Source organism: Zonotrichia albicollis, chromosome 3 (genome assembly GCF_047830755.1).
Source record: "Zonotrichia albicollis isolate bZonAlb1 chromosome 3, bZonAlb1.hap1, whole genome shotgun sequence".
Classification (NCBI taxonomy): domain Eukaryota; kingdom Metazoa; phylum Chordata; class Aves; order Passeriformes; family Passerellidae; genus Zonotrichia; species Zonotrichia albicollis.
The window spans coordinates 79145289-79169792 of NC_133821.1; the positions used below are offsets into that span (position 1 = coordinate 79145289).

Here is a 24504-nt window from a genome sequence, read left to right on the forward strand (position 1 = left end):
TCAGATAATACATGGCACTCTGAAGTATTTTAAAACAAAAGTGTTTGCTGCTGAGCTGATGTATGTGTAAGATGCCCTAAAGAGTCATTTGATCTATGACTCCAACTTGTTGTAATTCATCTTCTGTTACCCCTTTCCCATTAGAGTTATAAATGTCTTTGAGTGCTGTTCATGGGAGACAGCAGCAGAGCTTTTAAAACCTAACATTTCACTGTGTTAAAGGTTTTGTCAGCTCTCCCTTTTCTGAGCAAAGAGAATTACCAAATTTGACTTGCACATCTCCAAGCATGAATTCCCTGTGAATAAGTGAGTGCTAAGATGCGCCATTTTGCAGCACACTATTGCCAGTGAAGCAAATAGGAATTGCATTGTGGAATTCAGTCACCTAAAACAATGGCCAAAAGTTCTGCATGTATTAGATACATTAAATATATTTTCCCACTGAATTTTTATTCTATGTGCATCTAGATTATGTTAAATAAATAAGGCAATGTGCATGTTTCTTTATGCACACTATTTGTGTCCACCCACCAAACTTTTTTTTTATTATTCCTGTGAATAAAGTGTGGCAGGCATTGTTCCACCCAAAAGTACATCCTGTTGTCACTGGCAATTGGTGTACAACAAATGCAACTTCAAAGCCCCTCAAACCTCTGCACAGGACAACTGGTTCTTACACAGAACATTGTCATGCTTCTCAGCATGGTCAGTTTTTAAGCAGAAATTTGTGTTTTGAATTATTTGCTCTTTGGGGTTTTTCCCTTTACTTTAGCTTTTCATAATATTATTAACAGATTACCCCAAATGCTTGCTGCTCAAAAACTTTTCATAATTTTTACTTGGGAAATCAGCTTCTCTGCGGGGCATTTTTTCTGTATTCTTTGTATTCTGTCTGCTGCATTCTTATGCTATTCATACTAGACATCTGGCTGTCTTCTCCACCCAATTCCTGATGGGTGTGTGCTGCCAGGGAGATTTTCTAGTTGTTTCTGGTGACTCTACTTCAAGCTAAATGAGATACAAAAACTCACATATAAGGAAGATAATTTACCACCTCACTGTACCGGTGTCAAATTTTAGTTTCCTGTGATCAGCTTATTTGGATGGCATATTTTCCATGTACAGATGCAGAAACAAAAAGATCTGGAAGCAGCCATTTCTGTGCAACACGGAGGCATAATCAGTAGGATCCAGGCAGGGTAACTCTGGAGGCATGGTACTGCATATGCTAATTAAGGTTTGCTCTAGAAAGAATGTCAGATTTGCATGACACCCACAAAGACACCTTTTCACAGAGCAAAATATGGAAAATATCTTTTCCCAGGCTACAAAAAGTCCACCAAATTTTCATGGCTGCGATTTTTCAGAAAAAGAAGTAATTCATCTTCTCCGTGTTTCTTTTACTCAGTTCAGAAACAATTCAGCTTGTAATTGACAGATTATGTTTAAAAAGCTATACTGTACCATAGTCAACCAGTCACTCAAGGGTTATCTTAATGCAGCATTGTGGGAGGAGGGAAATCCTGAGTCTGCAAGAGAAACCAGTGGGGGTCACCTTCCATTTCAGGCTGTGCAGAGACTAAAATATTTCCTGTTCTGTCTCAAGTGAATATGTTTCAGTGTTCAATTCCTAATCTTCCAGGATGCTTTGTGGTATGCAACTAACAGCTGTTGTGAGTAGCATTGTTTTTATGCTTACTGTATTTGTTTCATGTCACACTTTTTTTTCTTTCCTCTCCTTTGCTGTTGGCTTCACTTCTGGCTCCATCAGAGAGAGCTGCAGGTCTTTGCTGCCGCTTAGTAGTCCCCTGTCATAAAGGAATGCCAAGGCTTACTGATCTGTCTGTCAAAACCAAAGATGTCTGGGAAATTCCACGAGAATCCCTACAGTTGATCAAGAGACTGGGAAATGGGCAGTTTGGGGAAGTATGGATGGGTATGGAGCAAAATAATTACTCTAAAATAGCTCGCTGTGTGGGGATTACAAGATGGAAGGTGAAAATGTAGGAGGACATTGTGACCCACAAGAAAAAAAATTAGTAAAGCTCAAACTGTTAGGAAAAATGTCTTTGGAATCATGTCTTTGACTTTGAAATTCTTTAATCTTCAACTTTCACTGTAATTGATGGCAAAAGAAAACTGAAAATCCATGTTTCCTTGGAAGGTCTTGATTTTGACAAATTACCACTGTCTTAATAATAAATCAAGGCTCGCATAGTAATCTCTTAGCTATTCCAAGGAGCCTTTTTCTGCAAGCTAACAAAAGAAGTCCTTATCATCAGCATCCAAAAACCAGTGTTTGCAAATGAACTTTATTGCAGCACTGAGAGACCCTCACCTTCCATCTTTCTCAATGCATGCATAATTTTGGATTATAAGTGTGTTTTTTTTATTAATTTCCTCTCCTATAGAGAAAGCTGATGGTTTGTGTTTTAACTTAACTGTGATTGCTACGAATTATACCCCACAAACTGTTGGATTGGCTAAAGATGCATGGGAAGTTGCACGTGATTCATTATTTCTGGAACAGAAGCTTGGTCAGGGGTGTTTCGCTGAAGTGTGGCGTGGTAAGGCAGAGAATATATTTTGCTTTGGATGGATCTTTTAAGGCCCTCTTGGCAGAAATAAACATTTCAAGTCTAGATCTTAAGGCTAAAAGATCAGAATAGTGTGAAATGTTAGTTTATATTGCCTGAAACAGTCATACATAAATACAGTAATCCATGGGGAAGCTTCCATTCATTTGCACACAGTGGTATGAGAGGTTAGGGCATTAAAATTCATTAATTGCCTTGGGTTTATTTGGGTGACTACACAATTGCTAGGTATTAAGATAGGAATGATGCTAAACCTGTAAGGCAGAATGGCTAACCAGAAATTAATCTGGTAAGTAGACATTTTTCTTTCCTTGTGTATTGTAGCACTGATGGAATCAGACCCTGAAAATGATTCCATCCACTCTCCCAGCTTAAAAATAATGGCAAATATCAGCAAGCTGATATTGTCAAGCTAGCTTTCCCATGCATCCACTTCTTCAAGTCTGTTTGCAATTTGTGTCTGCAGCAGAGCCCAGTAATTCAATATAGAGACCAGGGACAACAGAGGCAAAACTTGCCAGGCCCAGCTGAACCCCCACTTTGAAATCCAGAAATATTGACCTTTTCCAAATCCGCTGACATTGTTTTCTGCACACTTGCCAGCTTACCCATCATGGACCTCATTCTTTTAATGAGTATAAAACAACAGCAACTTACAATGTACGTAAATCTTAGTATGGCCATAGCATTGAAACACAATATAGTGGCCATTTCATGAGATGTGGCTCAATTTCTATGCCAAATTGTGTTCTGTATAGACTCTAAAATTACCAATTCAACTAAAGAATCACTGTATGTTGTCTCTTCACAAAAATTTGAGGAGGCAGTTTGACCACTCTTTTTGTTGCAGCGATACAAAAATATGTACAGCCAAAACAACCAGTGGGTGCTCCAGCAGGGAGCACAGCAGCAAGTCTGTGAGATTTACAGAATTTATAGACTAGAAATATAGAAATTTATAGAATCTCACAGAATTGCAGTTGACCTGTTGCAAAGAAAGTTGCCTACATTTCTGTTCACTTTCCAGATAATGGCAGTTTCTCCTTCTCATTCTCCATCTTGAATGCATGCACAAGTTTCCAGTTTATGTTCAAACTTAGTGGTCAACTCTGTGTGCCATAGACCTTAAACTGATTCAAGAAGTTAAAGGAACAAATGTAATAAATAAATAAATAAATAAAATCAGCTATGAGAAATACAGTGCCAAGTACCAGTACCAAGCAACTGTCAGAAATGCAAAAATTATGATTACAATTATGAAATTCTGTTTCTTATGCATAGTAAAAAATATGTTAATAGCCCTGAAGCATTACCAAATTGGAGTAGATTAACACAGTAACAATTAATAAAAAACACATTAAGTAGTAACTAGCTACATATGGGAGGAATTCAGAGGGAAGTCTATGCTGCTTTTCTATTAGAAAAATATACTAAAACAGAAAAAGAAAATTTAAGAATTTAAACTGGAATCAGGGCTGAGAGGATAAGTCAACATTTTTGGTTTATTTTCTTTTTTTAAACTGGAGAAATTAATAAAATATTTAAAAACAGACTTGCTGAAAACACTTCAGGATAATAGAACAAGTCCTAGAATTTTTATTTAAACAGATAGTACACCATTAATCCTGTTAACACACAGAGTGGGATCCTATTTTATGAATGCCAGTTTGGTGCCCATGAAACTCTGGGTACCTCTGCAAAGTGGCCGTGACTGATGGCACACTGCAGTCTGCAGCCTCAGTGACTCCAGACAAAACACGCTCCCTGTCACCCATCAGAAAAGATTTTGGCCACCCTGCTTGAAATCAGAGGCAAAACCACATCCTTCCCAGGTTACACAGGAGTGCCACTAGAGCAAAGTCCTGCTTCAGCTCTGGTTTGAAGGACTGAGAGAAATGAGGGCTTCAGGAGTCCTTCTGAAGTGTGCTGGGGTAGCAGAGGTGGTCACTCAAGACATTACTCCACTGACAGTACAGTGAAGTGGCAGAAGGAAATAAAGGCATCATAAAAACCAACTTGCACTGCACACTTTTGACTAATATGTGCCTCAAGCCCTGCCAGACATTTGGGATTGCCCTTTCAAAGTGAGGAGCAGCACAGGAGCAGCAGCTCCTCCCACTGCTCTTCTGCTATCCTCAGCCAGGCAAGGTAGACCTGGGACCTGAGCATTTGCACAAAAAAAGACCCATTTTATGGCTCATTTCTATTCTGGCAGGTTGCAAAAGCTCATGATAAAGTTATTTTGGCCTAAGCAATTCCCATGAAGCAGCTGAGCCCTGTTATTGTTCACATACTTTTAACAAAGACAAATGGGGTTATTTTACATGTTACTTTTTTCATGACACAGCCTTTGTGTACTTTGTGGGCTTTCTGCTGTCCTCGTGTTTAAGTGCAGAGGAGTAGTTTTTAATGTGATTAATTCCTGAAGTAATTTAGTGTTGTTCTGCCTTATCACACAGCAGCTCCCTATCTACAGATCATATTCAGAGCCATGTCAGCCCTGACTCTGGAGCAGGGTTCTGGCTAGTCTGGGCAAAGGACAACCAGAAGGCAGTAGGAAAGGGGTATTTCTGCCCATTTTAATTGTCCTTCCTTTTACTTCCCACAAAAAACAAAACAAAACCAAAAAAGTCCCCACTGTTTACATTAATAGGTCTTCTGGGTTTTCTTTCTTTCCAGTCTTCCTCCCCCTTTCTAATACCCAAGTGAAGCCCCATCTTTTGCATGATGCCCTGAGTCAGCCTTCCCCACTTCTCTCCAGGTTCTTGTGCAGGCTTTGGATGTTCCATAAAGCTTGGTAGCTGATGGCTGAAAAATGCTGCAACTTGTCTATTTCAGTGCTGACCACCAGTAAAGAGCAAACTGAAGTGGACAGGAACACCTCATTTTCTGTCAGCAGCTCCTGGGGATAAGGAGGGGAAGGAAAAAGACACATTTCAGTTTGGAAACACACCTGTGTTTCTAAATTGAAATCAATTCAGGATTTGTTTCTCAGGAAGCTTTTGTTGGTTTGTTTTTTTTTTTTAAATTTTTTTTTAACCTGACTCAGAACAAAACCAAAATGTTAAAATGTGTTGCAAATGAGAGATTCTGGTTTAACCAGTTTTGTTTTCCAAATCTGTGACTGGAGCTGTGTTGTTGTCTGGAGCAATTACTTGTTAGCCAGGGAATGCACGAAGATGGGTTTCAGCAGTCCCAAGTTTCTTACTCAGAGAAGGTTTCTGTGGAGATCACTGGAAACACTGTCTGAGTAGGACAACAGCAATTGTGCCCCATGAGAGTAATGGGAATAATGAGAGCCAATGGGAGTATTATTTTTCAGTGTAACAGAAAAAGACTAAAATATGAAGGAGGTGTGGGAGGAATATAATGATAAGGCAACATGGGAAACCAAACTTTTTTTAAAAAAATTTATATTAAATGTCCTTGCTATTTTTTTTCCTTGCTTACATTAGGCATCAGGCAGAAAAAGGAGCAGAAGATATTTAATCTAACTAAGTGTCTGTGCTTGTAGGTACGTGGAATGGAAATACTAAAGTGGCTATCAAGACCCTGAAGCCTGGCACCATGTCTCCAGAATCCTTCTTAGAGGAAGCCCAAATCATGAAGAAGCTAAAACATGACAAATTGGTTCAACTTTATGCTGTGGTATCTGAAGAGCCTATCTATATTGTCACAGAGTACATGAGTAAAGGTGAAGGCAGAGCTGCTGGGCATGATAATATTTTTTATTTATTGTTTCTCCTTGGGGATACAGAGGGAGGTGCAACGGGGTGCATGCAAGGAAAGAGAGAGGGAACAGGAAACTAGAGCCACCTCTGGCTTCAGAAGAACTAGGAATTCCACTATGAACTGGGCCCTGATGTACAAAGAAAATTTGTACTAGCTGGGGGAAAGAGAAATTGGTGCAGGCTAAGTGATTCCTACTGTATCAGCATCCAAACTTCCCTGACAAGTGATTTACATTTTCTAGGTTTGGTGATATCACATGCTGCTTCCCCAGATCCTAGCTTTTCCTGGCATCAGAGAGTTCTTTAGGACATCTTCTTTCAGTGTTTACTTGTTGGCCTAGGATTTCTGTTTCCTTGTGTAGCCAATCCTGAATCTTGTCACTGCACCTCATTCTCAGATTACACTTCACTTTCTGTCCACCCCATTATCAACTTAATACATTATTTGCACATATTATTCTTTTCCTCACTTTCCCCTTCCCCCTTGTCTCTTCCTTAAGCTACTTAGCTGGTAACAGTGTAGTAAAATGAGAAAAAGAAAACTTTTTGCTCCATCAGATCTCCAGCAGGGTGCTTAGAGCAGAGCAAAAAATCTGCTTGTTTTGGAAAAGCAAATGAACCAAATAGGAAACATAAGTTCTCACAGGGAAGTTTCATTGTACATTGGAGGATACACTCTGAAATTTTAAGTGCATTCTTTCAGTCTATTTGGAGTTGACTTTTATTTTCCTGGCAGGTGCTTGCCCACCTCCCTCCTCAGAGACATCCAAGCCCTGACTAACTCACACTTTAATCATATGTCTCAGTGACAAGCGTATGCTTTTTCCCTTTAAAAATAAAGACTTTTCAAAACCCTTCTGAAGTATGGGGTTTATTTTGGCTTACTTTACTGGTTTGTACTGTAGCATTTTACATCTTTGGATCTGAGCTTGAGGCTGACAATTTATCAAGGGAGAAACGCTTAATCATCTCTCTTTTTCCTTTATTTTTTTAAACCAATTCTCTGACCTTATTTAAAGGAGACTGCTACACTTCTCTGTTCAGATACAAGATTAGGACAGAAGCTATACATCCTAGGCTCTTTCTTTAAGGCAACAGAGTACTTTCTTGTTTTCCCTAGCACAGGAAAGTGATACTCTTATAACTTCTGCAAAAGTCGCTTTCATTTAATCTCTTCTTTGTCTTCTAAAATTAATGATTCATGCTGTATTTAGTTCTGGGTTACCTAGAGGAGGAGCACCACTAATTTCTAAGGAGAAATAGCCTTTGCTAATGCTATCCCCCTTGGGCTCACCAGGCTCTGGGCTGACCTTTCCTTTGGATCCAATTGAGCTAGGATCTGACTTCTTCCATAATTTCTGTGGATTGGAACTGAGCTGCTGCTTTGCAGTTAGCTGAGGCCTTTAGAGAGCAGCAGCTATGTAGTTTTAAAGAGCACTGGAAAAGTTAGGAAAGATCAACTTTCTCAATAATGCTCAGGAAAATTTAAAACAATCCTGTTTCCTTTCCCTGCAACTCTCATTGTACTAGTTGCATTCTTCTGCAAGCCAACTTAAAGAGTGAAGCAAGTACAATAGGAGAATTTGGAGATATCATGGGGTTTTTTTGAAACTGCCCCTTGAACTTGAAACATTGCTGTCTTTAATATTGCACATATTGCTGCACCTCCATTCTGATTAGTTGTCTTCCTAACATCTCTCTGTTGTGTCAACTCTGCATTCACAGGGAGTTTGCTGGATTTCCTCAAGGATGGAGAAGGAAGAGCCTTGAAGTTACCAAACTTGGTGGACATGGCGGCTCAGGTCTGTCTCCAGAGCACTGAGCACTGAGGTGTGGGTGTTTTGTAGCCCATGTATGGACTGAGTTTGTTTTAAATGCATGGCTTGTCTCTCCTGCTGTTCGCAGGTGGCCGCGGGCATGGCGTACATCGAGCGGATGAATTACATACACAGGGATCTGCGCTCTGCCAACATCCTGGTGGGCAACGGCCTCATATGCAAGATTGCCGACTTTGGATTGGCAAGACTGATTGAAGACAATGAATATACAGCCAGACAAGGTAAATGCAGCGCTGAGCGTCATTCTTGTGGTAGGGAAAGAGTAGAATGTAGTTTTGAAAACTCTCTCTCCAGTGCTTCGGAGCTGCTTTCAGTAAATCTTCAACTCATGTCAACTCATAGTCAGAAGTTCACTTCTGAATGCATGTCCTAAAGAGAATGTCTTATTTCGTTGTATTTTCTTTGAAAACCAAAATGAAACAAAGGTGACAAGTGAGAACACAGCTGGAAATGACAGCAAAGACAGGATCTTCATGGTGCCATAGCAAAGAGCATATTTTACTCGCTGGTTATGAGAGTCTGAATGTAGTGATCCAGAGAAGTGTATGTAGAGTATTTCTGTAGTGTGCCTTCTAGTATTTACGAACCACTATTATCACTCCTGTACTATTCTTACTTTATTTCAAACAGGTCAAAGAGTTGTGCCTCTGTGCAGTGGAGCTGCTTCTCTAAGCACTCTATTTTCTCTCCCTTCCCTTCCCTTCCCTTCCCTTCCCTTCCCTTCCCTTCCCTTCCCTTCCCTTCCCTTCCCTTCCCTTCCCTTCCCTTCCCTTCCCTTCCCTTCCCTTCCCTTCCCTTCCCTTCCCTTCCCTTCCCTTCCCTTCCCTTCCCTTCCCTTCCCTTCCCTTCCCTTCCCTTCCCTTCCCTTCCCTTCCCTTCCCTTCCCTTCCCTTCCCTTCCCTTCCCTTCGTTTTAATAGAAATTACATCTTCCAGTGCAACACAGGGTGCTGGTCACAGGCACCACTGATACACTAAAGAAATGTGTCAGAGTTTTTTGTAGCTTTTTCTAAAAAGCATGTGTGTTCAAACTGAGTTGTGTCACAGGCTCTTTTTGGTTATTCTTCACAAGTCATGCTTAGTTGTCAGATGTTGTTCCAAGCTGCAGAGCTACAGTTTTGTTCTTTCTGCTGGCAGTACTTTGGTCGTGCTTGCTCAATATGTGTTGGTAAACACGACTCCATCCTTTCAGTGCCAAAGCCAAGGAGGATCCCATTAAACCCTGTCATACATCACCAAGAACTCTCTTTGTGGGTTTCCTCTTGTGAGTTTCTTCTCTTGAGCAAAGTCCCTGTTTCAGCATGGACCCTGCCATTAATTCTGAGGAAACAGCTAACCTCTTTCTGTAACTTTTTCTGTAAGTGTTGACAGAAGGAGACAGAGAGTTTCCAGTATGCCTTGCCCTGCCCTGGGAGCAGCAGCAGCTCTCAAGCTGTTCTCAGCCCCCTGAACTGCTGTGGGCAGTACCCAGTCACAGGGGTGGGGAGCACAGGCTGCATCCACCCTGAAAGGTGCCTGCTTCACAGTCAGACAGTGAGGTCCTTGAGGAACCCCTGACACATACTAATGCAGAGCCTTAACTACTATTGATTTCAGCCTGAGGGTGGGAATTGCTTCTTGCTAGAAAAAAATAGTCTTGTGTCATTCTCTCTAGAGCAATAAGAGTGTCTGGAGAGGCTCTGGCAGACAGAAAGCTGCCTGCTTGCTGTTCCCCTGTGTAAAACAAGAAGAGTTTTCCCTGAACAAGGCAGGCAGATCCAGTCTGCAAAATGGCTTTGAAACAGTGTCCTATATTATCTCCACTTCGGCCTGGTTTGCTGCCATGTCTTTTGTTCCCTTTGGAAACCACCCAGTGTATAGTTTTACATGACTAATTATTTGTTTTCATAGACAAATATGTGACCTACTTCTGGCCAAATCTCTGCAGGCTTCTGATCCCTAGGAAATCCTATGATGACCTGTTTGCCTTCCAGTTTAAATGTCTCAGAATAGTTTTGCTCCCTTCACATGTTAAAAAAGCTGTGAAAACCTACCTGACTGATATGGAGGAGAAGTTTATATTTTTAAATTTTAAATAAAAATCACTTGATTTGTAGTGGAGAAACTTTTGGAAAAGTGTAACACCAGGCCTGGCAGGGAGAGGGAGCATTGTGGGTGTCTCCTGTCCTTTTTTCATGGCAGAAATCACTTGTATTGAGGAAAAAGTGTCTGGGAAGGGAGAATTAGTTTGGCTTTTTAAAATTCATTGCTGATGATCTGGAGATCTGAGTCATGTTTGCCTGGCTTCATCTCCTTGTGCCAGTGTGGAAAAGTCATCCATCCTTCCCATACTTGAGGGCAACGGACAATAATTCCTTCCCCTGACCTCTGAGTCAGGCTGAAGTCCTTCAGAGGTACAGAATTCCTTTAAAGAGAGACCCAAAGTGCTGTAACCACAGGTATCAAGTAGAAAGGTTTTCCTACTTTCATTAATGTTTTTTTGTCCCTTTCTTAAGGAGTAGGAAGGGGTACTTTTTGACCAAATAGCACACACTCAATTTACATTTCATTGCAATTAACCTGGCTTCCAAGCCAGGGTGAGTTAAGACCTTTGATTTATTGCAGGAGAAAAATGGTTTCTAATGCACCAATGGATTTTTTTTTTCCAACTGGAATTCAGCTCTGGCTTGTTTAGTTAAGCTTCAGTTCGAGCAATGCTTGTTGGAGACCACAGTATCAGGAGGAAATGGTTGCCTCTGCTTGTTTCCCATGACCTATTACTTCAGCCTCCAAGGGGATGCATCTGGGGACTGCTCTGTTTATCTAGCTGACTACTGCTTCAGTGGGAATTTTGACACAGGAGGAAAGCTTGGCCAGCAGAGGGGAGGGGAACAGGGAGTGCTCCAGACTGGCAGCTCCTGTGGGAGAAAGGAAATGTTTTTCCTTGCAAAATCTGAAGATTAAAGTCTCTGGTCACTCTTCTCAGCAGCCATCCTTCTTTTGGCTCAAGTGTGTTAGTACAGAGCTCATTGTTGGCGTGGGGAAGAGGTGGTTTTCTCCAGCTTCGCTTGATCTCCTGCTCCCTTCCCCCACTGTCACTTTTGTCTCTGATTAAATATTTTGAAAGGAAACAGATGGGGATGCTTTGAGCCCCAGCAGGCCAGAGTGCAGGATTCCTGAACCTGTGTGGGTATTACTTAGCCTGGTGGTAATGTTTTACTGCCCGGTTTATTTTCTTTTGGGTTTGAACAAAGGAGGCCTGACTGCTCCTGATTTATGGGAGGTAAATAAAAAGCAGTTCGTTGTCTGCACTGCCATTTCTCAGCAATTGTCAGGAAGGAAAGAGATGGTCATGCCACTAATGATTTAAAGTGTGTGAGTAGCAGCCATACACTGCCATTAAATTATACAAAAAAAAAAAGTTCTTGGCTTGTAATGAGCATTTGGCTCCTCTTGCTTTTAGAGGAAGTGAGTAATCAAAGGGGAAAAACATGCCTGTTTGGGGTGACACCCATTTCAAAGGCTACACTGGGGGACTGTATTGCAGCCTGTCCCATTGCTTCTTTTGGCTGTTGCTATTGCAACATCTTCCCCACACACAGTGTCAGGCATGGAGTGTTGCTCCCTTCCATTGGTGATGATGCTTGTGTCAGCCCTGTAAGGCAAGACTTAAAACCCCTGGTATCCTACAAAGGGAAACTTGCCATCACCCCCAGCAAAGGATTTCCCACGAAGTTCTGCTATCCTTGCACTGATATGGGTCACAGTTATGTGGAGTTCTGGCCGAGCACATGGCATTTTTGTGGAGAGTGCCAGTGCTCCACAGAGTCACTGGGTTAGAGTTGTTACTATTCTAAGCAGCAGTAGCTGATACAAATTTAAAATTTTCTCAATAAATAAAAAGTGCAGAGTTGTTTTCCAGGCCATGTTTCTTCTGCACACACCACCAGCACTTGCAGTAGTGCCACTCTAAGCACACATGAAACAATAAGGATCTTTCTGATGCCTTCCAGACGAGTCAGAGCTATTTTGGGAGCTCTAGTACGTGTTTGTAAACTCACAGATCATTTTTGCCTTCTTAACACTTAGAAGTAACTCCTTCCTGCCCTGCTTAAAAACAAGTGATGCTTCTTAAGTTTGATTTCCTAGAAACAGGCAGGGATTTTCCTCCCTCCCCTTCCAGGCTCTTTGCACAGACTTGTTCACCAGCTAATCAGAGCTGGTTTGTTTGTGACTGCAGTGCAGGCTGGAGCATCCAGGGCTTTGTTCTCGCTCTTTACCTGCGAGAACAGAGAGCAGAGAGGGCTCCCGGTTCTCAGCCAGCGGGTCCATGGGGATCCGCTCCTGCAGAGGCGCCTTCTGCCCTGCCCGGGGAGGGAAGGAGCGCGGCCCGGGCAAGGGGAAGGGCGAGGGAAAGGAGGGGAAAGGAATGGGGGCTGCAGGAGAGAGCAGAGGGGAGTGCAGAGCCGCTCCCTGGGAGGGGTCCGCCTGCTCCTCATGGCTGATGATTGCCAAGCTTGTCATTCCACGTTCGTTCGTTCTCAGAGCACAAAAAACGTGATTGCACGGTCCCTCCCACACGGCACTCATCATCGCCTGCCGGGCCTGACTCGTTTCCTGTTTCACTTTGCTTCAGCACTCCGTTTTTACCTTTTACAGCTTTCCCTTTCCAGCCCCAGAAGCAATCCAATGCCACACTGCATTCCCTGATGGCTAACCCAAGCGATCCCTGAGGTTTTGGGTCATAGAGCTTGGGGTCCTCCACTGGGTTTGGTTTTAAGGTACAAGAGGTAGCAGCTTTGTAACATTTCCAGAAACAGGATCATTATCAAGCTGGCAGTGGCCCTGGGGCATGAATTTCAGAGGTTTCTACTTCATCAAGATTTAGATCTGAAAAGAGACCAAAGCTCTGAGGGATTTTCGCTTGCCTCAGAAGAAACCATGCTGAGAGTTGTATGTCAAGGTCACTCAATCATCCCAGCCCCCTCTGCTCCTTCTCATCACATGACCTGCTTAAAGACAGCAAAGAATTAAAACAGGACCATGGATTGATTTTCCCAGGGAAATCCTCCTGGGAGATAACCTGTGTGAATGCCTGGGCAGAGTCGGACAGAGGTCCCAAGAATAGGGCTGAGCCTCACAAAAATCCTCATAGGCTCGGGGCTGCTGCTCTAACCATAAATTGTATCAGTAGCTTTGGTGTCATGTGGTTACAAGCAGTGCAGAAACCCAAAAAAGGCTTTTCCCGGGCTGTAACATTAAAAAAAAAAAAAAAAAAAAAAAAAAAAGAGGGACTGAGATAAAAGCTGCAGATTAGTACCCTGTTTTGGGGCAAAGACAGGTCATCCTGACCTGATGAATGCAATCTGCTGTTTGTGTCCATGCATGGGGTTACTCATGTGCTAGTTTGTAATAAAACATGTTCCAGCATCAAAAAGAGAGAAATCCCTCCCCCACTGATGCAAAATCTGCCTTCAGAGCAGGAGATGGGCTGCCTTGTCAGCTGGGGTGATTTGGCTTATCAGATTTATTAACATGATTGTCAGTAATACACGTTTTATCTGATGCTGTAATTTGTTTGCAGCACAAAGTCAGTTTGTTTAATAAGCTTCTGAGGCCTGGGCAGAGAGAGGCATTGGGGGTTTAATCAGTGTGTTGGGAAGAGAGTTAAGCACAGGAACTGTGTGTCCATCGGGAACCACACAGAGCATCTGGCCTCATGGCTAGCACTCCATGGAGCTACAGCAAGCAGGAGGCTTCAGGGCAGTGCCCAACACATTTGGGAATTTTGTGCTTTCACAGCAGTGCACTGTGTCTGTTCCAGTTCCAGGCACTGAATGAGAGGCAGCACTTCGGAGAATCCCTGTCAGACAAACACACACACTGCCATTCACACAAGCTGTGTGTGATCTCTTTATGTGAGGGCAGGGCATGTGCTGTACCTGCAGGTGACAGCCTGGTGTGTTCCCCCTGGTCTCTGCTCTCCCTTCACTGACAGCTCTACCATTCTGGACTGCAGACTCTCTTGAACCATCCAGCCTCCAACATGTGTTGCAGGGCCAGAAAACCATGAGGCAGGGCTCTGCTAGCAAGCTCTCTGCCAAGGTTGCATTTTTCCCCTCCCCATCTAGCACTCCAAATCTGTCATCTGTCAGGAAATGCTGCACAAACTGCGGAACGTGAATTTTGGTATTAGTTGCTTTAGCCAGAGAATCATCCACAGCAGGGGCAGCATAGAGGAGTAATGAATAGCTGTCCTGTCGTTGGAAATCCTCAGCACAGACCATTCATCTTTCCAGCAGTGCTCATCACACCCCAGTGAGGATGGTACTGCTCTAGCTCTCAGGAAAAGGGATGTCCTGGAATTGGTCCCCCTTCTCAGGGACTTACCTTGCTTCTCATTTTCCTGTGGTTTTACAACATGCAGCATACTCATCTCCCAGTGACACACTGGCAGTAGGTTGAGGAAGACAAAAATACTGAGGGAGTTGGCCACAAAAGAGTCTGAAGAGATTTCCTTCCTCCAAAGATGAGTTGTAGGTGGTTGCTACCTTTGGATCTGAGTTTGAAGCAAAAGGGAATTGAGCAGATTTCGCTAAGTTTCTCAGACAAACACAGCTGATTAAAGAAAAAGAAAATTGTTGAATAAAATGTGTGCAACATGTGAACAATCAAACCCCCCTACATGTCCATCTCACCCAGCACCAGCCAAGGTCCAAGGCTTCAGGCTCCTGGCCAACCTGGAGCTGTTCCTTCATCCAGCTGGCACGGGGTATGTGTACTATCTGGGCTGCACGTAGGAGAGAGCAGAGGAACATTGGCCCTCCCATCCAGGGCTGCCTGCACAGGCCCATCTAAAGGCATGCACTGCTGGCCTGGGCAGCCTGACCACATGCAGCTTGCAGTTTTTCCAGGGATTGGCATGGGCTGTGCAGCCCCAGGACCTCCTGGCAGCTGGAGCAGCAGTTGCCAAGCCCACGTGGCTGCTGGTGCTGCTGGAGCAGGGCCAGATTCCAGGAGAGAGGCTCAAGTGATGGCAGCTTCTGCTGCAAAGGACTCACACAGCACAGCCAAGGCAAAAGGAAAAAACGAAGTTCTGCAAATTTTGGGTCTTGTAAGCTAAGGTTGGTCACACAAAGAAGTGTAATTGAAGGAGGTTGAGACTGAGCCAAGCACCCAAATTTTAGTTCTGCCTACCTATCAACCAATGAAAATACATAAGAGACAGATTTTAAAAAGTGAACAGGCATCCAAAATCCTCCAGCACCTTGGCAAATCTAGCCAGTGATGTGCTGATGCTTAACTAGTCTTAAGTTCCTGACTTCAGGCATTAGGTATCTGAAACTTTCTCTTGCATCTTTTTCATCCTTTAGCAGGACATTTTCCAGTTATTTAGCAGGACTTATTTGATCAACTGCAATATTCCCTAGGGAAAAAAATGTATTTATACTAGAGTTCTAGTCGCTCTTAGGATCATTTACATGTAGAGCAGAAAAAATTTTAGCGCATCGAAGTTTTACTAAGTAGGGAGATGAGGATTACCATGTGTACTTTTTACTCTAATCACATCAGATTGGGCTCTGTGGCAGAAGATACAGGACATTGAGCCCTGGATGTGATGGTGGAACAGTGCTGGCAGGGAACTCTAAACAGTGCCATAGGTTCACTCCCTGAGAGTGATTTGTCCACGTTGTTACACTTTCACACTCCTCCTGAAAGCAGAGGGAGCTTTTATGAGAGGGTGATGTGAAGTCAAAGTCAGTCTGTTTCCAAACTCAAGAGTGTTTGTCGCTAGGGATCAGCAATAAGCAATGCAACTCTTTTGCCTGTATGTTAATACAAGGCACCAGGGAAATGTCTGCATGTTTTTGTACATACTGTGAGTTAATTATTACCACAAGACTTTTCTTTAAAGTCATACTGAAAATATTTTTTCCAAGAAAACATTCAGTGATTGGAAAAGCAAATAAATCAGTGTTTAAAGGTTTGTTATCTCACTATCCTTACTGCAACTGGTTCCTGCAAGCTCTGATGATGGATGAGCACATTAGAGCTGCACGTATTTAAGGCACTACAGGCTTTGCAGTGCCAGGAGCTTAAAGTACACGGTCAAGTTATAAATCACAAGCCAAAGTCGTGCCTTGACATCAAGCACTCCAAGCAACTCGAATGGCAGTATTATTTTAAAGTGCTTGTATGTTTCTAATGAAATACTGGATTTGCTTTGAATTTTTGTTTTCACCATGTTTGTTTGTTTGCATTTTGCTCAGCTTGAGCAGGCAAACTGGGAGGTACATATCCAGTATATCTCAGTTCTGCTTCTATGTAGTAGCGGTGTTTGATTTGCAAATATTTAAAACACTTTGGGAGAAGGTATTTCTATTATATCTGTGGAATGGATGAGCTTATTTGTTTTTAAAACTGGGGTGGGTTTTTTTTTTTCATTTTGTAAAACTTCAAACTTGTGTTAAAACATTGTATTCTTCTCTTGTGATGTGGGACAAGCTGACCTTTTCCCTGCTTAGTCTTTCCTGATGTCCTACACATTCTGTCCCCCTGTCCTCTCTGGGTGTACTCCATGGAGCTGTTGGGTAGCATTTGTCTGCAGCTCCTTCCACCTGCACGTGTTGCAGAACACCAGAGTCACCTGTGAGCTGGTGCTTTGGTTCTGTCTGTGTTGTGGTTAAGACTCATGTACTCTCTCTTTAGGTGCAAAGTTCCCCATTAAATGGACTGCACCAGAAGCAGCGCTGTACGGAAGGTTCACAATAAAGTCAGACGTGTGGTCCTTTGGGATCCTGCTGACAGAGCTGGTAACAAAAGGGAGAGTGCCATACCCAGGTAAGAAAAACGTCCTGCTTCACCTGGGAAAAGGAGTGGGAATGGGCCATATGTTTAAGCTGCAATGTTTATTTATATTCACTGAGCTCAAAGGAGAATGGCTATAATGTTTAAATTCTGTGTATCCTTGAAAACATTTCTGACTCAAAACTGCTTTGCCATGGTCATGATAAAAATGACAAGGGAACAATTCAACATGTTCATTTCTACTGTTTTAATTGTGCTCAATTCAATTAATATAATTTCTAGACAACTAATGAAAGCAGTGTAAAATTATTATATTCCGGAGCAAATAGCTCTCCACAGCATTGCATTTATTTTAAGGTACCTACAGTTAAACTCCCACAGAGGCCTCACTCCGTTTATTCTGTCAGACTGGTTCACTGCAAGGTTTGATGACTGTCTGAATGTCTGGTACTATCAAATCTCTTTTTCATAAACTCTTAAATTTTAATCCTTGCTTTTGAGATGGATGGAAAGGGAAGAAAATAGTTGTGTAATGTGCAGACCAGAGCTCATGGCAGGGTCACAGCAGGGCCAGATTCTCTGCATGGGGGAACTGGAGGCCCCATGGCTCTTTGTTGAAACCCTGCCAAGTGTCCAATGGATTAAGATTTGTAGGAGGGAGTGATTGGATCTGCCTATGCAGAAAGAGCTTTTTATTCTTGTTGCCCCCCTGAAGATTGTGGGCATTCAAGTGAAGAGGAAGGGGTGAGGTGAAAGCCATGCATTACATGGAAAATTATTTAATCCCTTCTTTTTCTCATCAGCACAGATATTAACAGGGGATGCCCTGCATTTCAAGATGCCTCTAGCTGCATTTTTAGTCCTTTTATTTAAAAAAAAAAATCTAAATACTCAACAGTCTGGCTGTGTGCACTGCAGCTGATTTAATGGAAAATGCCCTAGAGCAGTTTCAGTTTTCCAATCTGTGCTGTGATCAAGCAGTCAGATCCATATATCAAATTGAGCAGGAGAAGCATCAAGGTGGAGTTCAGTTTACCCTGTGGTGTCTCACACTACTTCAGAAGACTGAACTCAGCAAAACTAATCTTCCAGACTTTTACCAGGAATTTCAAGTTTGCTGGCACCTAGCAGCCAGTAGCTGATATTTGAGTAGAGAATATGGGGACTGGAGGGCATCTCGTGATCAGCAGTCAACTTTGGAATCCTTAACAGGGAGCAGCTTAGCAAAGTTGAGGCTGTGACAACTGAATGAGGTAGCAGAAAGTATATAATGGCATGTTTCCGTGGAATGGATGAGTCCCTCTGCCCAGCACTTCCCCATGTGGGGTGTTGGCTCCAGTCAGAGCAGCTCTGTCACCAGTCAGCACAAAAGTCTTCCTGCCATAAAGATTCCTGGTAGTGGATTTCTGCAGGTTTATTGAAGGTTTAAGCAGACTTTGCATGCTGTGCAAAGGTCAAAGAGAGAAAAAAAGATGTATGAACTTTAGTTGGTGCAGTGTTGCTCCCAGAGGGTGGGCAGTGTTCCTGACTGGGCTGCAGGAATTCTCTAGTCACTGCCAGCAGAGTGGGTGCACAGAGGCTCTCACCAGCCAGGGCAGAGTTAAAGTGAAAATACCATTCCATGCAAAAACAACCATTTAAGCCCTATGTTTACTCACAAGTCTGTAGCTGAGCACAGGGTTGGCCACGGCTGCAGAGGATGTCTGCACTTCATAAATGTTTCTTTCCCCCACCAAAGGAGAAAGAGCCCACAGGATGTGCATTTAAGTGCCTGCAATATATAACTTCTTGTAGGAGCCATGACAGTAATCTCAGGCATGGGCTGTGTCCTGAAATTCTGGACAGTTTTATTACATGGCAGCTTGAGCACATCAAAGAGAACCAGTGGGATCTCTGCTCTTTCAGCACCATCCTACCCCTTCATCCCTCACTACATAAAGCCCTCACATGCCAAAAGTCCTTCTGGCTCACTCTCCTCCACCTGCACTAGGACGACACCAAGTAGCTGGAAGCAATTTTTTGTGTGTTACATTTCACTAAGTCAGCAATTTTTTGGACAGTCATGTCCTGCCTTGGTTACACCCTACCCAGGCTCTAGGCCAGGGCCATTCCTTCCCACCAGGACTCCCCTGTTGCTCATCTAGGAGGTCTTAACAATTCTCATGGTCACCATCACTCCTCTCTGCCAGTTTTACATAAGGGCAGCATGGATCTTACATTTGAGTATCCAAAGTGTTTACAGATTTCAGTCCAGTCTCATTTCCCAGACCCTAAATGGGAAAGTTTTTATAGGCTGAGGCAGCAGTGGAGGGGAACTGGGGCCTTCTCAGGAGGATCTGTCTTTGCAAGTGGATGGAAAAGAGAGCTTGGACTTCCCAAGGTGACAAAGGCCTCCTGAGCTCCTTAGAAAAGGCTCTCTTTTCCCCTGCCACAGAAAGGACCATCAATCTCCTGTTTCGCACTGGGAAGAGGAAGGATCTTGTGAAGAACAACATTTTGTGAATACCCATCCCTGTCTGAGATAGGCAGTAGGGTTCAGATGGACCCACAGGGCTTTTCTTGCCATTATGGCATGGCTTGCACAAGGAGGAAAAATAGGATTTCTGTCACCCTGAGAGGCAAGACTCAGCCCTCTTCACCCGAGTGGACAACCCATAGATGAGAGAATGCAGTCTGTTGGCACTGCCAGCACTTTGGTACCCAAGATGTGACACTGAAAAGTGTCAGCTTTGAAACAAAGAGGGTCATGGGGCTGTCTGTCTGCTGTAATATCCAGTTTCTGAAAGAGTTGTGGGCATGTTGTCCTGATGTTCCTGCTTACAGCTTGTAGCAGGCTGGGAGAAGTGGAGAGAGGCCCTCAGACAAAGGGATTGCTCTCTTGCTTGACAAGCTCTTAGTGCCTGGGGAGATGATTTACAGCACACATCCCAGTCCTGGGGTGGTACTCATGCCTGCTGGACACCGTACCTCGTGCCTTCCCATGTCTGGAACCAGGCATTGTTTTAAGCTTGTGTAGAAGGAGGGAGAAGCACAATGAGTCGGACAGAGGGGGAGGGCAGGCAGTTTACAGCAGGGAAACAGACTGGGTGGCACAGAATTTGGCATTCTTTGTCCTACAGATTTCAACCAGTTCCTGTCCTGATGCCCCATTTTGGAAGAGAGACTGGGGCAGTGGTGAGATATATGACCAGTAAAGATTTTTGCTGGTGAAGATAAAGTTCAGTCTAGAGTTCACAATAAAGCCTTGCCCCAAACTCTATAGCTCCCACAAGCAAGACCAACTTTTTGGAAGGTGTCCTCATGTTCATACTTCAGCCAAGCCTGTTTCTCTGTCAGTGATCATAATGGGCCACTATGATAACTAATTTATGCTTTTTTATCCTTTTCACAAGGCAACAGATTCAAATAAGCAACTTTCACAGAGAGTCTCTATTTCCAGTATTACAGTGGAGAAATGAAAAATAGACTGGGCCGGAGGAGGAGCCAAGCTCAAGAAACAGTCTGCTCAGTGGACCCTTTTCAGTATCAGTTTCTTTTCTCTTTGACAAACGCCCTTCCCTAGCAGTAGTTGGAGAATCTGTGGGTTTTAAACATGCTGCCTTTGGGATAGGGAGAAATATCAGCCACACCAAACAAGTACCAAACAAGTACCTCTGACCTTGCCCCTTGTAATTTCTGCTGCAGTTGTCACGCCAAGAGCATTTTCATTTTCACTCTAGCGTGACAGCTATGGTACTATTCATATTGCTGCCCCTGGCCAGGCAGGTCTCTGAGCCTGGGCTCCAAGCAGCCCTGCAGCCTTTGGGCAGCTGGATTCAGCCTCCTCATCCCTGGGGGAAGCTGGGCCTCGAGTGCCAGAGGATGTGCTACCCAACCTGGGGCCAAGTACATAACAGAGAGCCAGCATAGGCAGGTGGGTGGGTGTAACAGCATCAGGGATGGTAAATAAGAGGTTAAGAAAGAGGTGTACTCACCACATAGGATAGATAAGGTCAGGTGGGTTTATTTGTAAGCAAGGAAGCTCTGCTCACAAATGCTGTAGCTCAAGGTTGCATCTATTCATCTGTTATACCAAGGAAATAACTTATTTTAGAAAATAAAGCCAAAGCAAAAAACAGATTTGATAGTCTAGCTTTGAGGATGAGGAGATGTTGGGGGTTTTCAGGCTTTAATTTCTAAGTGAAGTGGCATGACTTCCAGAGTTTTAAAACTTGTTCCTCCTTTTCCCCAGAAATAACTTGGTTTGCATTGCACTCAGTCAGAACAGCATTCAGAGGTTGTCTTCCCTTAGGAGCAGCTTTGCTGTTCCCTTCTGTGCACTGTATCAGTTTGATCACTGGTCTGAAAGCATGCATTGGGTCTGGAAGGAGCATCATTCCCAGCCTGAGTATTGGGTTTGCATGGCCAGGCTATCCTAGTGGGAGGGTGGGGGGTGCCTGAGAAGAGGCTGTGTCCTTGTGGAGGCCTGTGGAGAGAGGAGCCCCTGCTGGAGCAGCCTGCCCTTGAGGGACCATGGAAGAGTGACCCACTGCAGCAGTCTGGGGAGGGCTGTTGCCCATGGGGTGGACCCGTGCTGGAGAAGTTTATGGAGATCTGTCTCCCATGTAGGGACTCCATGCAGGAGCAGGGGAAGGACTCTTCTCTCCCTGAGCTGCATGAGAAACAACGACCATAACACCCATTCCCTGTCTCCCTGCACCACTGAGGGAGGAGCTAGAGCTGTTTGTAAGGCCTTCTTTTCCTTCTCGTTATCCTGCTCTGATTTTGTTAGCAATAAATTTAATGGATATCTCTAGTTCTAGCCTGTTTTGCCCATACACTGTTTGGCGAGTGATCTATCCCAGTCCTTATCTCAACTCATGAAGTTATAACAAATATAACTTTGTTATATTTTCTCTTCCCTGTCCAGCTGTGGAATGAGAGAGAGGCTTTGGTGGGTGCTTGGCACCCAGCCAGGGTCAACTCACTGTAGTCTAAGAGAAGAAAGCAAGAGTAAAACAGCCTAAAACAATTGCTCTCCTCACTGGACTTCACAAGTCCCAGAGTAATCTGTATAGCTCGTTAGTTTGCACGCAGGGACACTCCCTAGTTACAGTAATGTTTCCTGTCTTCTGGAAGAGCAGCATTGCCCAGATCCGTGCTATTTGCACATCTGCTGTGCTCCATCTAATCAAGCTCCTAAGAGCACACCAAAGTACTTTCCAGTGTTTTCTTCAACTCCACATCTTTTTTTGTGTCACTGTAACTCTCAAAGTCACTGTAACTTAAAGTTCCTACAACTTTTCTAGGAAAAGCCAAGCAGTATTGCATTTCTGCCCCCAGTCTATATGGGCAGTAGATTTTTATTGTACTGAGCATTAGAGTGGCCATATCCTGTGGCATCCTGAGATTATTGAAGGTTTCACTAATAAAGCTGGATGGTGGGAGGCTATTTGATTTTTGGTCTTCTCAGGGAATAAAAAGCTAATGGAAAAGCCATCTTTTGGGAATTGGATGTTTTCTTCTTGGCCAAATCATAATTCTTGAAACATCATGAGCACAAGCTGTTTTTTCATAGAATTCTACAAAGATAGAATAGTCTGGGTAAGAAGGGACCTCTTAAAGGTCATCCAGTCCAGTCCTACCATAAGCAGGGATGTCTCAGGTTACTCAAGAGTCTTGTCCAGCCTGAACCTGAATGTTCCCAGAGATGGGGCACCCATGACCACTCTGGGCAACCTGCTCCAGTGTTTTACCACCCTCACTGTAAAAAACCTTTCTTTCTTGTACCTAATCCAAATTCAGTCTCCTTCAGTTTAAAACCATTACCCCTTGTCCTATCCCAACAGGCTCTGCTAACAGGCCCCCTTCAAGTACTGAAAGGCCACAGTAAGGTTTCCCCAGAGACTTCTCTTCTCCGGGCTGAACAATCTCGATTTTTTTTCAGCCATTTCTCATTCCAGGGCCCTTTTCTGGATTAGCTCCAACAGGTCCATGTCCTTCCTGTGCTGGGACCACAGGGCTGGGTGCAGAGTTCTGGGTGGAGTCTCACCAGAGCAGAGCAGAGGGGCAGAATCCCCTCCCTTGCCCTGCTGGCTAATCTGCTTTGGATGCAGCCCAGGACACTTTTGGCTTTCTGAGCTGCAGGTGCTGCCAGCTCATGTCCAGCCCCTCATCCACCAACACCCCCTGGTCCTTCTCAGCAGGGCTGCTCTTGCTCTATTCCTCCCCCAGCCTGGATTGATACCAGGTGTTGCCCCAACCCAGGTAGAAGAGCTGTACCCAACAAAAGAATATTGCTGAGTATTTCATTTCACAGATTTAAGGATTTTAGGATAAACTTTTAAGGGGTCTGGAAGCACACTGCAAGCAGAATGTAATTTATTATTTATTAAGAGTTGAAACTCTAGGGTATTCATTAGGAGAGAGGAGTTGTACAGACTGCTCAGATATTCTCTCTATGGTGTTAGAAGTGAAGATATGACAGACTCCAGCTATCAAAAGAGAAACACTAAACTTGCAGGATGAGATAAGTAAGTCTATAGAATAGGTTTGTAAACATAAATAGGCCATTTAAGTAAAATGTATACCTGAAGCACTGCTATTTGTATAAGTCTGACTAGTAATCCAATTGATTTAGACATAAAAGTCTTTGAAACTCTGTTTTTAAATTAGCAGTTCATGTCAAACCTAACAGAATTTCTTTAGCAAATCCTAGGTACTTCAGCCCTTGCTGGATGTATGAATTCCAGTGAGGAACATGAGGATTACTTGCTTTAGTTTCATAACCGGGGTTTACTGTGGGGGAAGGGGAAGGGAAAGGGGAAAGGAGAAAGGAGAAAAGAAAAGAAGGGCATTTTCCTGGATTAAACTGTGATGAAAAAACCTGGCTTGACTCACTTTCCAGGGACAAAAAATGACTATGATTTCAGACAGCGATGTCTCTTTCATGTTCTTTTTTCTACCTTTTTGTTAAACAAAGGGAAGTGAAGAGCTGTTTATGTTTTTCCTTCCCCTTCTGTCTCCTCAGGGCTTTTCTTCCAGCACACAGTTCGTTATCAGGTTTCAGAGTGTGCTTTGCAGCACTGAGTAAAGCGCTGGATAAAAATACCAAACATTTGATATCTTACAACAACAAATCAGTTGGGAAGGAGCTTTTCTGCTGCTGTTGCTTCCCTCCCTGTTGTACTTAAGGATGTACTGCCAAAATAAAAGCAAAGAATGCAGTTTGTTAGTGGTTATTTACATACAAACAGATGAGTTACCGGTAACAATTATTTTCACAGCCTTTAATATGTAAGGGAAGCAAAGCACAGCAGAAGTTCTCACCCCAAAACACCAGGTAATTCAGCTGATTCAAAGACAAGGATAACAAAGGTGCAGATTTTTGTTCAAAACACAAATTTATAAAACTAATATTGAGAACACAACATGAACAAAATGTGCATGTTTTTTTCTTGCAGTATCTTGAAAACAGCAAGGCCAGAAAGTTTGGGTTGATGCTACCTTGGGTTTGTGGTGCCTAACAGACCAGTAGTATTTTGTAGTCTAATGAAAAAGTAAAATATCTCTG

At 43.4% G+C, this 24504-nt stretch overlaps 1 protein-coding gene across 2 annotated transcripts in view; it reads left to right on the forward strand.

Annotated features, from left to right (window-relative positions):
* FYN (FYN proto-oncogene, Src family tyrosine kinase) overlaps positions 1–24504 on the forward strand; it is a 53825-nt gene that overhangs the window by 23523 nt on the left and 5798 nt on the right. The window contains exons 7-11 of one of the 2 annotated variants that reach the window (XM_005485044.4): positions 1772–1936; positions 6112–6291; positions 8054–8130; positions 8234–8387; positions 16854–16985. In XM_005485044.4, coding sequence (XP_005485101.1) covers positions 1772–1936; positions 6112–6291; positions 8054–8130; positions 8234–8387; positions 16854–16985 — 708 coding nt within the window. Of the gene's footprint in view, positions 1–1771; positions 1937–2411; positions 2568–6111; positions 6292–8053; positions 8131–8233; positions 8388–16853; positions 16986–24504 lie in introns of both variants that reach the window. The other variant, XM_005485046.4, reaches the window with a different exon arrangement.